Source organism: Vitis riparia, chromosome 2, assembly GCF_004353265.1.
Source record: "Vitis riparia cultivar Riparia Gloire de Montpellier isolate 1030 chromosome 2, EGFV_Vit.rip_1.0, whole genome shotgun sequence".
In the NCBI taxonomy this organism is placed as follows: Eukaryota; Viridiplantae; Streptophyta; class Magnoliopsida; order Vitales; family Vitaceae; genus Vitis; species Vitis riparia.
In genome coordinates, this window is record NC_048432.1 from 1,953,949 (window position 1) to 1,969,822 (window position 15,874).

At 35.1% G+C, this 15,874-nt stretch overlaps 1 protein-coding gene and 1 long non-coding RNA gene across 2 annotated transcripts; one reads left to right on the plus strand and one right to left on the minus strand.

Moving 5' to 3' along the window:
* Window positions 1-1,392: 1,392 nt before the first annotated feature.
* LOC117904963 (poly [ADP-ribose] polymerase tankyrase-1) lies at window positions 1,393-6,631 on the plus strand. The gene is made up of 2 exons (XM_034817799.1): window positions 1,393-1,569; window positions 5,696-6,631. The coding sequence occupies exons 1-2, from the start codon at window positions 1,436-1,438 to the stop codon at window positions 6,408-6,410; spliced, it is 849 nt and encodes a 282-aa protein (XP_034673690.1). The 5' UTR covers window positions 1,393-1,435; the 3' UTR covers window positions 6,411-6,631.
* A 3,843-nt stretch (window positions 6,632-10,474) lies between these two features.
* Window positions 10,475-15,799, minus strand: LOC117928862. The gene is made up of 2 exons (XR_004653666.1): window positions 10,848-15,799; window positions 10,475-10,554 (listed from the first exon to the last, which is right to left on the minus strand). It is a non-coding gene; the product is annotated as an uncharacterized LOC117928862 (long non-coding RNA).
* Window positions 15,800-15,874: the final 75 nt, after the last annotated feature.

Below are 15,874 nucleotides of genomic sequence, written 5' to 3' on the forward strand. Positions count from 1 at the left end.
TTACGAGAAACAGTCCTAGGAATTCTATAATAGGTTGGTTGGGCATACTTTTGTATGAAATGTACAAATCTAGGATCTTTTCCAAATATCAATGGAAGCCCCATACTGGCTATCATTCTAGCTAACCCTTCTCTTAGGAATTGTTGATTGTAATGAAGGGGGTCATTGAAGATGTACTAGATCCTATTTCGTTTTGGCTTATTTGGAATTGTGTAAGGTCTAATGCACTATGTTTTTTTGTACATTGTTCGACATGTCTTTTAAGGTGACCTGTGCCACCACTAGCTTTGCAACTATATGTTTTTTTACAATACTTACATTATGCTAGATTTTCTACCTCTCCTCTTGTATTTTGTCTATTTATTATAATGAAGTGATTCCATACTATAGATGTGCGTCTACTAGCCCTAAGTCTTTTGCCTATGGGATTGGGTTGGGAAAGGTTAGAGGGAATGACACTAGAGGAGGTGGGAGTCTCGTCATCTTCAAAAGGATTAAATTCATTACATGCATGAATACCAAAGTTAAGGTTTTCTACATCTAGGTGATGAAGATCCATTTTTAATTTTAGAGGAAAAAAATAAGATAAAAGAAAGAAAACAATTAAATTAAATATATAAAATTAAAATAAATAAATAAAATAACTAAATATAAATACCTCAACCTTATGAATTATGACCGCTTGTAGAATTGGTAGATATCTTTAGTACTTATAGAGTTAGTAGATATTTTTACCACTTGAGAGTATTTCAATTTAAAGAATTGTGAAAAAGAAAAGTAGAGAGAATTGTAAACAATATAAAGAGAGAGTATAGAGAATTGTGTGAGAAAGAATTAAAATGAAAGGTATTTGTAGAAAAGTATTGGTGAGTCATTTACTTATTTACTCTTAAAACTAGGTGTTATATAGTTGTTGAGAGTGGTATTATAAATATTTGACATAAAAATATTAATAATAAGTGATTTACTTATTTATCATTTAAAATAGTCGTTATATAGTTGTTGGGAAGGGTAATATTGACATTTAACATGAAAAAAAATAAAAATAGTTATTGATTTATTTTTTTACCCCTTAAACTAGCCTTTATATAGTTGTTGAAAAAGGTATTATAAACATTTGACATGTAATAAAAAGTAAAAAGTGAAAAGTGAAATTTAAAAGGGTCAAGTGTGTCGGCACGGTGGGCCAACATGATGACCCGACACAGTGGGCCGGTGGGCTATTCTTTAGGCCCAACATGGCCCGCTCCTTTGGGGCCAGCACGGCCCAGCCTGTTACAGTGTTGAGCCGTGCCGGGCCATGAACCAAAATGGGCGGCCCGGCCCAATGGACACCTCTAGGGGTGGGAACGAGAGCTCCGGGCCAACCCATTTTAAAACAAGGGAAAAAGAAAGAAGAAAGGGGGGAGGTGAATAGTTGATTCGCAAGCAGAGAATGGGGAAGGAAAGAAACTCAGAAATTGAAGATATTCACAACGCAGCCAGATCCGGTGACCTTCTAAAACTTCAATCCATTTGCAGTTCCAATCCTTTAGCAGTCAATTCCAGAGATAAGCACTCCAGAACCCCGTATCCCCCCCTTTTTTTTTTGTTCTGTTTGGGTGCTGGGAAAGTACAGGAAATAAAAGGAACTTAAAAAGAACGGGTTGAACAAGTTTATTAGTTGTTTATGGTTTGGAGAGAATTATTGAGGGCTTTGCTTGGTTTCCCTGAAAGGAAAATACTCGAAGTTAGTTTCTAACAAATGGGTTTCTTTCTCTTGCTATTTTCTGTATTTTCCTTCTCTTTCCCTTGCTCCAAACAGAGCTTTAATGTATGATTTGTATGCTTGTTTGTTGCAAATGCTTGTTCTTAGCCCTCTGCAACTCTGTATCCTCCATTTTTGTCCAATTTTCTTTCTCGTGGCCTGTTGGGCTCTGGAAAAATAGGAAATTAAAATTTTGAACAAGTCTATTGTTAATTTTTCTAATTCCTTCACTGTTTTTGAGGGCTCCGTTTGGATTCCTGGAAAGGTGAGTGCTTAAAAATTGTGGGGCTTCTGCCCAAGTTCTGCATTGTCCCAACCTTTCCCTTGTTCCAAACAGGAATCACTGTATGATTTGTCACAGGTTGACATCTTCCTTCATTCTTTATCAACTTTATTTTCATGACCTGTTTGGCTGATGAGAAACCACAGCAAAAAAGAAAAAAGAAAAAGGCAATTAAAAGAATTGAACTAGTTTATTATTAGTTGTTCTAGCTCCTTGCTGTTTTTAAAGGCTCTGTTTGGATCCCTGGAAAGAAAAGGAAAGGAGAATACTGAAAATTACTTAAGAAAAAAAAAATGGGTTTCTTTCTTTGCCTATTTTCTGCATTTTCCTTTCCCTTTCCCTTGTTTGAAACATAGCCTCATTGTACAGTCTGTTTTTCTGTTGCAAATACTTGTTATAGTTTCTTGGAGGTCTGGTTTTGAGCTTGTGTGTGATTCTTCAACTGCTATATTGTGTTTTAGCTTCTCCTAACCTTTCCTAATTGTTGTCTTTCTCCTGTGATTTTGTGGTTTATGAATTGAATTATTGGTTGCTTTCAATATGAGCTAGTGAGAGATGTTAAATCTTCGGACATGGAGGGAGAGGTTGAAATCTATAGGAATGTTGCCATGAGTCCAAGATGGGGATTCCATTTGACAGTCTTGTCCCATGTCTAAAGAGAATTATCAATAACCTTATAGTGATTAGGGACTGCCTCTAGTGGGGTGCAGAGTCTTTCCAAGGGCAGAGTTTCCAGCTCTGCTTCACCATTTCTCTCTTTGTTTGCTTTGGTGGTTTCAAAAGAGGAGTGGGTGGTGGAGGTTTGGGACCCTTTGGTTGAAGGGGGGGAGTTGGAATCCTAGTTTTTTCTAGGGCTTTCAATGATTGGGAGGTAGTCTTGATGGAGTGGTTGCTCTTGACAATCCAAGGAAAGAGAGTTAGTGCAGAAGTGGAAGATAGGGACATTTAGAAAAAGACAAAAAGTGGGTTTTTCACAATGAAGTCTCTTTACAGTGTTGGGGAGTCGGGAAGTATAGTCCAGTTTCCAAGAAAAATAATTTGGAGTCCTTATGTTCCTCCCAGAGTTGGTTTTTTTGTTTGGGAAGCCTTGTGGGGGCAAGTTTTAACTTTGGATCAACTCAAAAGGAGAGGTTGGACCCTTGCTAATAGATGTTTCTTTTGTCTAGCCAAAGAGGAGTCTACTAATCACATTTTAATCCACTGCACGAAGACTAGAGTGTTGTGGAAGTTACTATTCGCTCTCTTTGGGGTGACTTGGGTTCTCCCTTGCTCAATAAGGGAGACTCTCCTTGGTTGGTTTGGGTCCTTTATGCCTTTTTTTGGGTGGTGTGGAAAGAAAGAAATAGGATAGCATTCGACAATGAAGAGTTTTCAGTACATAGGTTGAAGTATTCCTTTGTGTGTAGTTTATGGTCTTGGACAAAGTTGTATATGGATGTTGACCCTTTATCTTTAATTGACTTTTTTTATTGGTTGGGCTCTAGGTGAGGGCGGGTGAGGTTTTTGTTTTCCCTCCAATTTTGCTCTTTTTATCCTTTCGTCACCTACTGTATACTTCTTGTATGCCTTGGGTTGCCTTTCGGGCTTCCTTTTTCTGATTAATATATTTTCTTCTGTGTTTACTCATAAAAAAATAAATAAAAGGAATTGGGAGGGGGGGATTTTTCTAGCTAACCAAGGTTGATGAAACAACAAAGCTATAACCTAAAATGAAAATGTGAGACAAATGAAAGATTCATGTGGGTAAAAATGGCCTTTTTTAGCCAAATAAGGTTACATGTGGGCAATGTTTGAAACTTTTGTGATTATAACCCGTGTAACCCTCTTATGGCCATGTAGGTGCCATACTAGTCTCTCTCTCTCAAGTGAAACCACATTTTCAAAATGCAGCTTCATGAGAGTTTTATTTTCACATTTGTTTTCCTGATCTCACTTTCGCCTTCCTTTCTTCCCATTTTCTTCCTCACATCTAAAACCCTAACCTTACACTTCCCCGTTTCCCTTTCTGCTCACGGTTTCTTCCCCTTTCTTTGTGTTCCTCTTCGCTTCTCAAACATTAACCCTAGCATTTTCTCCAATTTTCTCTGCCCCGCTCTTATATTTTGAACCCTAACCTAGCCTTTACAGTTCATTGTTTTCACACCCTTTATAGCAGTATCATATTTTTCAACACCACTATTTGTTGTTCACTTGAACTCAAAATGATTTCATTAAGTGATAAAGCACTTCACTATAGAAACGGTCATAACTAATTTCTCATAAACAAAAACAAGAGACTGTTATTGAACAAAGATTAAATGAAAGAAAAAAAAATTGATGATTGATAGTAGAAATGGTGATACAAATAACATTTTCCCAATGTACATAAGAAAAGACTCAACTTCTAATAAGAAAGGGAAAAGTGTCTTCTATACCATTATTTAGGGGGGGAAAAGGAGGGAGAGGAAGGAAAGGAGGGGGAGGATAAAGTCATTTAATTAAAATCAAATTTATCTTCACAATATTGAAACTATTTTGATTAAAATCACATGTTAATTACATCATTATTTTTATTACTCTTTTTTCCCATCTCATTGACCTAGTTATTGGATGCTAAACAATTTTATGTATAATTCATACTAACCACTTTTATCACTTTCAATTGTATATGAAAATGATGATTAAAAATATCTTAAAACATTTTTTTTTTCTCAAAGTTAGTTTCAATAAAAATAAAATACTATTTTTTTTTCTAAATAATAATTTTAAAGACAACTTATTACTAATAATGAAAATTAGAGTTTCATTGATAATGAAATTTTATTGAACTAGAGGGAGCTTCTTTTAAATTTTATGGTATAAAGAAAGGGTATAATAAACTTTAGTGTAAAAAAGGTGAAATAAAAAAAATAAAAAAAAATAAAATTTTAACAACTCCATACATAAAATTAATTATTGAATCATTGTTTGGTTTTAACATGTAGATTATCACTTATAATAATTATCTATTTTCTAAAATGATATGCAAATCTTGCAATGTGAAAAGGAACATAGAGAAGTGGAAAGAAACTTTGAAGGGGAAGGGAAATGGGAAAGTGAAGCGAGGTTTAGGGTTTTAGATGTGAGGAAGAAAATTGGTAGAAAGGAAGGAGAAAGTGAGAATGGGAAGATGGGAAAGGTAAATAATTCGATATCCTTGAATGTTCAGATTGTAACAACTGTCATAACTCAATGTTAGAATGTGTTTGGCAGTGCTTTTAGGAAGCATTTTTATCTACAGGGCATGGAGCACATTATCCTTGAATGACTTCATTGTTTTAACTTAATCATCCAGTGAATTAATTCATTTTTCTCAAGATTTGCTTAGTATAACTGAATTTCATGACACAAATAAATTGATCCCATTCTTCAGATTTTGGTGTATGATACCTGACTATCAAATCACATAGAATGCACAATTTTGACGAGGAACAATGATGTTGTATGTTGCATTCAAAATTCACTCATTTCTGATTGTTTTATCATCTTTACACTCTGTATAAAACCATTCCATGATATTCATGCTTGTAAAATGAGCTTACACCTGTATCATTAGTGAGGATAATTTTTATTTTCATCACTCTTGTTGATATCTAGCAATCATGTGTTTGTTGGGGTTTCATTCCTTAACCGATAATGGATCATAGACTACATTTAGCCGCATGGGCTGGGCAGACACAGGTGGTAACCTATCTCTGCAAGCACAAGGCTGATGTTGGTGCTGCAGCGATGGACGACATGGGTGCAATTCACTTTGCTGCCCAGAAAGGACATCTAGAAGTCGTCCGCACTCTGCTTTCATCTGGGGCCTCAGTCAAAGCTATCACCCGCAAGGGCATGACCCCACTTCACTATGCAGCTCAAGGATCCCATCTCGATCTTGCCAAGTACTTGGTAAGGAAAGGCGGTAGTCTCAGTGCCAAGTCAAAAGCAGGAAAAACCCCTCTTGATCTTGCAGGCAGTGAAGAATTCCGCACTGTTTTGGTAGAATGTGAGAGGTTATCTAGGAAAGGAGATAAGAATGTTAAAGACAAAGTTGAAGAATCGGAAGAGCCAAAGCCATCAATCTTGGAAAAAGCAGAGAATTCTGATGGCAAAGTTGCTGCAGATGGGGATGGTGAAGAACACGAGAACACAGACGTCAAGAGGAAAGCTGATGAAGATAGTGAAGAACACGAGGACACAGACGTCAAGAGGAAAGCTGATGAAGATGGTGAAGTACAAGAGGACACGGATGTCAAGAGGAAAGCTGATGAAGATGGTACCAAGGAAGAAGCCTCGAAGGTACCGAAAAAGGCCAGAGTTGCTCTTAATCATCTTCTAAGCGCTGATTACACTCAAGAGGATGAAGAAAACATGTAATAGGAGTTTACAGGGCAGGGAAATTTTCATACGGTAGCTCATAAATCTTGTAACCTTTGTGCCCTTTCCTTCTGATTTTAACACATTTTTGGCTTGACTGCACCAAAAAATATACAAACTCCCCTTGGAATAGCTATATACCTAGTAGATTGAGTATTGAGGCATGGTAGAATGTATGGAAATGTTTCTATTATAGTTGTCTTTGGAAAAATTTTATGTGATATGGATGCATTCAGTTCATGATTTCTTAAATTAGCTTGCATGCATAATGAATCAAAAGAACAAAAGAGTCTCAATGGAAGAAATATAGGTTGTTTCTACAGGTAGCAGTCTGCTTATTTCATTTGCAACGGTCTAAAAACAGTCAAAAAATTGTAATTTGTTTGCAGAATCAAGCTATGATTCATCTAGGCAAGAGTAAATAGACCCTTTACCACAACCCAACCATATGTATGGTTTCTAGAGTGTTGAAGCAGAGTATCTTCGTCTCTATAGCCAATAAAAACAAGAGCAGGCTACTGCAGAATCTACTCTGAGCAAGCAGGAAGAAGCCAGTGGCGTGTTCTTTCATCCAGACAATACCACCTGCACCACAAAATCAATAGAGAAACATCCAACACCATACTTAGCTTGTTCTAGCTTTCAGATAAACATTTTGCAACCTTCTTTTAGATGGGAAAAGCTCCACAGAACTTGTGTGTTAGTCACCATAGGATCAGCAGCAAAAGGCCCCATAAAGAGCAACTTAATTGGGTAGGTTGACAATCCTCCTCATCTACTGTATGATTGCTAGGCAACTGAGATGGTCCCCTGATGCCAGAAGCATGGAGGTAGAAGAATTGGTGAAAAAACCGACAAGCTCATAAAAAAGAGACCCAGATATGTCTAGCTTAAGCTTGTTTTTCAAAGCTAAGTGCTCAAATGAATCAAAGCTCAGTACCAAATAAGTTTTGGTATTGTGATTCACTGGCATGGACTCTTCAATCGGCAGCTGCTAACAGCCTCTGATTCGGTCGTAGTCCACAAGCATACTGCTAGGGGATTAACAACTGTCTACTACAGCAATGGTTGAACATCAAGAACACAAGCTATAAATCCTGACTCATTGGGCCCATTTAGGCTCCATAGAAGGGGTGTGAAGGACACTGAAATATCACAAAGGGAAAATCCATCACTTGAGTTGTTATAGACACTGTTCACTGTGAACATGGCTGGCAAATAAATTTACTATGATAACTACAATGATCAAAATTTAATGTTTTAAAATTAATTTTAATTTTTAATTTTTAATAAATAATAGTGATCATGAAGATTTAAATTCATTATTTTAATTAATTTTAAATATATGAAACTTTTGTAAATTATTTTTTACCATATTTTTTTAGATAATTTAAATTAAATTGATAAGTTTTTTATATTATATATTACTAAAAAAAGGTAATTTGACAATAAATTATTGTTAAAAATTAATTAAAATAATATATAAAATGTGCTCTCCGGCTTTCCCTTCCACTACAACCTTGATCTGCCCGCGCCTGCTTTTGAGGTGAATGACCCATCAGTGGGCCCTGATCCCCCTACTACCGTCCAAATGATGAAACTCAAAGTAACTGTTGCAGCGTTTGTGGGAGTTTTTAGCCGATACAGGGTCAGCATCGGAGAATTTAGGTGTAGAGATTTGTTTGCTGCCTCCTTTTGTTGCCAAGTTTGTTCCCGGTTACCCGGATGTCTTCATCAGCTTGCATGGCGGATGCCAGTATGCAGGTCTCGTTTCTTGTGATGGTAGTCCCTCTCGTTATCAGTTCGTAGACGACGTCACTGATGGCTGTCCGGAGCTTGGCATGCTACTTATGAATGAGCCGATTGCTCCATTGGGTGAGCGCGAGATGTGCGCCATCATAACCACCCAAGGCCCACCCATCTCTGGTACCTTCTTTGCTGTTTTTATAATCACGTTTCGCGTGGAGAAACTGGAGGAATCCTCAGTCCCTCCTCCTAAGCGAGCCAAGACAGACCCTGCTCCCAAGCCCTGGCATGGTCAAGATAGTGATGACTGCGACGGTGATGATGACGATGACTCATCCTTCTTGTCTAATACCCTATTGACCAAGAGTTTCAACAACCGTGATGCATGGGGCCTTGATCTACCTCTGGTTACTGGTGCCTTCTTCCAGCCATGGTCAGCCTTTAGTTAATGAAATTTGCACTTCGTTCCATATGCTTAAGATAGTCTTTGGGACTGTTAAAATTAAATGTTGTTCCTTCTTCAAGTGGGCAAATCTATTCTTAGTTATATATATGGACAAAACATTAATTTATTAAATAGAGTATAGTTTTAATATTAAAATAATATTTTTATAAATAATTTAATTTTAATTATTTTATTTGATTACCAAAAATATAAAACCATCGTTCTAATTTTTTTAACTTTTTTTTATATTATTTATATTATAATTAAATATAAAGAATATAAACATTAAAAAAAATTGTACATGTGCCATAATTTATTTTACATCATTGAATACGTTTTAATATTAAATATATTTTCCACTTAGTCATATTATTATCAATATTATAATATTGTTGTTGAATAATATTTAATGTAATTTAATAATAAATATATATTTATAAAATTCATATATATTTTATCGAAGAATATGATATTATTATTAAATATAACAAATTATATTATATATATATATATATATATATATATATATATATATATATATATATATATATATATATATATATATATATCAATTTCTTCATGAGAAAATTTTCAAAATGATTATTATTACTTTTTCTATCATTTTTTAGATTTTTCTCAACATTTCAATGAATTTTGATTAATTTTTATGTCAAAATATCCATCAATATTTCTAAATATATCTATAAAATCGAGTTATCAATATATTCATTAAAATTAATATTTCCATTCGTGCTTATTATCATTCATGCATGTCGAATCTCAACCCTTGATTGCAAATTTGAAATTTCCTTAAGACAAAGATGGATGATAATTTTAAGGAGTTTTATGTTTCTAATTTTAATAATTGTCTAGTTAATTGTTCCTTTGAGATGAAGACGGTGTTTGATAAATCAACTTAATGATTTACTTAAAATTAGTAAATATAAATTTTAGATAAAATTAATGAAAGTAAATATGTCAATTTAACGATTTAAAATAAAACTTAAATTCATTTTACAATATAATTTAATACTTAAAAGTAAAAAATAAGTAATAAGTTTAAATTAATAATTTAAAAATAATTTAACTTAAAATTATTTTAAATCATTAAATAAATTTAAATTATTAAATAATAAGTATTAAAGGAGTGAATTAGATTGTGAGGACTATTGCTTGTAGGCTTTAGTCAAATAACCAAATAGCTGGTAATAATAGACAAATTTCCATAAAGCTTTCATTGGACAAAGTTCTTAGCAAACAATTCTAATTAAAAAGAATATACATATATATATATATATATATATATATATATATATATATATATATATATAGATATTATCATTTAGTAAAATTAAAACACTTTTAAAAAATTGAAAATTTACTTATAATGCTTCTTAAAAAGTATTTGAGAGATGATTCTCTTAAAATTGCTTTTGAAAAAAACACTTCCAGTAAAAGTACGATAAAAAACATTCTTAAAATACGTTTAGTAATAATTATAAGAAACGTTTCTAGTATTTTTAACACTTACAAATTTTCATCTTCATGTATTAGAAGGGTTAAAAACACTTACAAGCCAAAAAGACTCTTAATATACAATCAAATCCACTTCACCCTCGCATGCAGAAAGAACTTAGGATTTACATGTATCACCAAGTATAAAGTTACAATACTCACACTTTGCAGTCATCAAATTTTGTTTCAACCTCCAAGAAAAAGCCCTACCTGCTAGTCTGCTACAACAACTACAAAAATAGATACCATCCCGACTCCCAATCAAGAAAAAACTTCTCAAAACATTACACGGATTCCAGCACTTACATTTTCTTAAAAGACTCAAACTAAAGGCATGAACAAATGTGGTACCAGACACTTTTTTTGGGCATATTTTCAGTTCTCAGGAATGGAAAACAGTACATTGCTTTGCTCTGCCCTGCCCTGCCTGCAACATACCTACAACGATTTACACAGTTGATAAAACAGAAGAGACATGGATGTAGATAGACCAAATAGAACAACATCTTGCAAAATCCCTGTCGAAAACTAGACAGAATTGAAGGCAAATGTAATAATTACAACCCCAAGGAGTTGAGTATAGCAAAGGAAACACATTTTACAAAAATGGCATAAATAAGGATGGGTTTCAATTTGTAGATGTATTTGTACTTATAATTTGAGAGAACAAATGCTAGAGAAGATTACCAAAGAGGGGAAAACAAATATAAGAAGAAATGGATAAAGCATACCACTAGTGGAAAAGTCATTCCGGTTGAGAAAGGAAAGTCCGCCTGCACCCATGCAAAATGACGATAACAAGAGTAGCCAGCTTTACCCTGAATCCCATAGGTGGCCGGTGGACCAAATGCTCAGATTTTGATGATAAATGAATGGATTGATGGAACAAGGCATCTTCTAGTTGTCATACGTCTACAAAAGGAATGAATAAATGAAGTGGAAGATGAAACCCTGCAGATTTTGAGCCCCTCACTGCATGCATAACCTTCTTAGTTTGTTGGGAGAAGCTGTGATGACATGCAATATGAACACAAACATGTCTTCTTTGTCTCCCAGAGGGCTCTCAGTCTGAGTTGGAATCATAGAAGTCACTAGGACATGGGCCATGACTTCAGATTCAAGTATCTGGACCACCCTATGCATGGTTGGTCGATCCTCAGGTCCTGGAGACACACTGGATGGCGACTGAGAGCAGCGCATCAAGGCTTTCTGACTGGACCCCTTCACGTTGTGGATCCACAATCTCTCATTGCCTTTTTTTCTGTAACCAGAAAATTTGACTGCAAGGCAAAACAAAAGAGATGGATCAACCAAATTGGGTAGAGAAGAACTTCTGGTAACATCTGGTATTAGCCAAAATGTCCCACTTTTGTGTGAATACACGTGCGTGTGTCTGGGTATGCAGCATGAGCATGATTGTCTAGAGGAAGAATGTAATGGACTATAAGCAGTTGGAGTAATATCTGCTGTATAGGGACATTGTGCCTCATTGATAATTGTATGTAATGCGAGAGATAGACAATAAATGCAATCTTCTTAGGCTGCTTCTCTAAATATTAGAACTTTTCCCCTAGACCACAACTTGGCATCAGAAGCCAGGAAGTTTACCTCAGAAGCAGTGCTCAAAGCCTACAAGATGCTACTCCAGTGGAACTTCCCATATGAATAATGGCATCAACAGCTGAACAAGCAGATAAGGTAATTTATAGACACCCTGGCTCATCTTTGCATGGGAGGAATATCAAAAAATTTCGGACAGGGAGGGACAACTAGGAAGGTGGTTGTTACCCACTTGAGAAGCCAATTTCAAGTGCTTCAAGGGCTCACCTTCAAACCATTTTGTAGTGTAAGCAGTTTGATAGAGAGTGATCAATTAACATAACACTTGGCAGTTTCAGTTGCTAGATCAGTCATTTTCTAAGTTGAATTGATTTACTTTTATTCATAACTCCTGATGAAACTTGTGCGCTGGACATAACTCCTTTAGTGGCAACAGAAGCATATCTCCTTTAGTCTTTGTACAGTTTGATACCTGGGCCCAATTCTTATCCTGAATCTCTTTAACAGAGACACTAAGAGATAGAAAAGACTGGCATCTTCTTCACATCGTTTGATTGTAATTATTTACCACAAATTTTCTTTGCACATTCATTTTCTTGCTTTCCCTTTCTCCTCCATTGAAACCTAGAGCCTCATATCTTGAACTGTGATTTATAGTTTCTCATTATGCTAAATTCTCCCTTGTTGTGAAAAACTTTAACCCCATAAAGCTTGAGGGGGGTCAAGAAGGCTCCCTTCCCTGAAGATGCACAATTAAGATAAAAACCAACAATCCTCAATATGACAGCGGGGAGATCTTCTAAAAACTAGGACCCAATATCCTCCTAAAATCTAGGTAACAAACTAACTTCAAAATTAATTTTTTTTTTTATAAAAAAAAAACAGAAAATTTAAATCTCCCTAACTTTCAGGACTTATCACAAAATACCCTGATTTATTGAACAAAAATAAATCAAATAGGAAACCAAACTCTATCCTTATCCACACTCCCCCTCAAGCTGGGCAATGCATTTATGGTAAAAATCATTGTGTACCTTTCAAAATAAGTCTAAATAAAAGTTTAATCCCTTTTACCCATGTTTTTATAGATGTTTGGGATTTTTTTTCTACTTCTACTTTAAGTCATAAATATTCTGTGTCTTTTATTGATGACTATACTATGGTGAACTAGGTGTACTTGCTTAAGTCTAAGAATGATGTTCTATATGTTATTCCTCAATTTTTCATAATGATTGTCACACAATTTAATACGCAGGTTAAGGTCTTTCACTCTAACAATGGCCGTGAGTTTGTGAATTAGTTCCTTACTAATTTATTCAAAGAAAACGGAACCCTCCACCAAACAAAATGTACATATACGCCATAACACAACAGCATAGCAGAGCATAAAAACCACCACATTCTAAAGGTGGCACAAGCTTTATGCTTTACTATGCGTGTTCCAAAATGTTTCTAAGCTAAGGCTGTCATGGTTGTTGTCTTTCTCATCAACCGAATGTCTTCTTGTGTCATTGATTATCAAACTCCTTTGCGAATGTTATCACGATTTCGCTCTATTCCTTCTACTTTGAATCTTTGTCCTAAAGTTTTTGGTTGTGCATGGTTTGTTCATATACACTCTCATCAAAGGGATAAGCTTAATCCTCGTGCTTTTAAATGTGTCTTTCTTGGTTACTCTAATTCCCAAAAGGGGAATAAATGCTTTCATCCTCCTACAAGCAAATACTATGTCTCTATAGGCATTCAATTCTGCAAAGCGGAGTCTTATTTTTCTAGAAATGTGTCTCTAGTTCCTCTTCAGGGGAAGATTAGTAGTAATAAAGAGGAAGATTAGTAGTAAGGAAGAGGAAAGGTTATGGTTATAAAAGAAAAAGTTATGGATTTCAGGTTAGGGGGAGGATACAAGTGATTTGGGTAAGGGAGAGTCTTTAGATACTCCTAACCCTATGTTGGTTGAGTTTGAATCTAAGGAAATAAGGGATGAAAGACCAGTCAAATTATTCCAACAGGGTTATACAAGGAAGAACAAAGATGTTATCGTCATACCCCCTCCAGGCTCCAATACTTCTCTTAATGGTACTACTATGCCATCAGATGACTCTTTCGAGACTAATCTTGGGGTACATGCTCCTTCACCTATAACTTCTGAAATTGCTACCTTGAATCTACAAGTTGGTGATCAAAGTAAGAGATATCCTCTTCGTGATCATAAAAAACCTGATAGGTTGGGCTTTCTCAAAATCATCCTCTAATGTTGTCTATCTCATTTCTAATTTTGTCTCTTATAATTGTCTATCTAAGATTCACCTTACTTTTGCTCTTCAGTTATCCTATATGTGTATTCCGAGTCATTTTCAAACAATCCTTGAAGATCCTAACTAGAGCTTGCTATGGTAGAAGAAATAAAGGCTATCTAGAAGAACTCCACTTGGGAGATGGTTGAGCTTCCTCAAGAAAAGTAGATAGTGGAATGTAAGTGTGTGTCTTCAATAAAGTACAAGTTAGATGAGACAACTAATAGGTACGAAGCTAGACTGATTGCCAAGGGATACACCCAAACTTATGGAATTAACTATCAAGACACTTTTGCCCCTATGACCAAGATGAACACTATTAGAGTCATACTCTTTCTTACGGTTAATCTAGATTGGCCATTAAGACAGTTTAACGTAAAAAATGTCCTTCTCCATGGTGATCTGTTAAAGAAGGTGCACATGTATCCCCTTGCGAGGTTTACACCAAAAGAAGGCAAGGTATGCAAACTAAAAAAGGTTTTGTACATGATTGTTATAGATAGTAACTCCACAAAATTAGAGAAGCTTCGAAGCTATCTAGCCAAGGAATTTGAAATGAAGGACTTAGATGCTCTAAAATACTTATTAGGCATTGAGGTGTCTTGATCCAAGCAAGAACTTTTCCTCTCACAATGGAAGTATACAGTAGATCTCTTGGTTGAACAAGTAACTCCGTTTGTGAACCTGTAATCCTCCCATTGAGATAAATCATGGTTTGTCCATCTATCCTAATCAGATTCCGACAAACAAAGAAAGATATCAAAAACTAGTTAAGAAATTAATCCATTTGACATGCTAGACCTAACTTGTCATATGTAGTTAGCATTGTAAGTTAATTCATGCATAATCCAAGTGACCAACACATGAATACAATAATCGTATCATGTCCTGAAGTCCTCTCCAGGAAAAGGTATTATGTTCTCCAAACACGAACATCTAGATATTGAAGGTTACACAAACTCTGACTTTGTCAAATCCAAATTGGATAAAAAGTCTATTTCAAGGTATGTTGCATTTATATGAGGAAATTTGGTAACCTGGAGGAGTAAGAAACAAAATGCGGTCTCATTGTCTAGTGCAAAGTTGAATGTCGTGCGCCCCATCATGTAACTACGGAACTTAATTGGCTAAGAATTCTCTTAAGAAAGTTTAGATTTGGTCCCAAAAAACCTATGGTGCTCTTTTATGATAACATGACAGCTATTGAAATTGCAAATAATCCGGTACAACACGACTGAACCAAGCACATTGAACTTGACAGGAACTACATCAAGGATAACCTAGACTCTAACGTGATGAAGGTTCCCTACATCAAAAGTGCCAATCAATTGGCCCATATGATGTCTCATGTTGTTACTAGTGGTCAATTTATCCATCATTATCCAAATTGGGTATGTGCAATATCTATGCACCAACTTGAAGGGGAGAGTCAGCATATATTCTAGACAGATTCTGGACAGTGATTTACAGTTGTGTATATTCTATACAATTGTGTATATAGTTGTAGTTATATTGTTGTAATTATTAATTATAGAACTGCAATTGCTTTATACACTTGTCCGTTATTATCTATAGTTGGCTATCCTAAAATAGCCTTTTGTACTCTGTATAAATACCCTTGAGATATATGAAATTTATTCAGCAATTCATCAAGTACCATTCCAGTCCAGTGGAGCCATTTTAGGAATGCTCAACAACAACTACGAAGCTTGATACTTCAGTTCAGCCAATCTGAGGACAGAGAAATTTGGGAGAGAACTTGTAGCTTTAACAAATCTTCTAAAAAAGGTGTTTTTTTTTGGTCTTTTTGGAAAAAAAAAAAAAGAAAAAAAAATTTCTAATTTGAATTCAGCAGAGAAAACTAAAGAAAACTGTTCTTTCTATCAAACTTTTGTAAACCATAT

Coding starts and splice junctions, on each gene's coding strand:
- LOC117904963 (XM_034817799.1), top strand. CDS start 1,436: ATGGGGAAGGAAAGAAACTCAGAAATTGAAGATATTCACAACGCAGCC. Junction 1,570..5,695: donor GATAAGCACTCCAGAACCCC/GTATCCCCCCCT, acceptor AATGGATCATAG/ACTACATTTAGCCGCATGGG.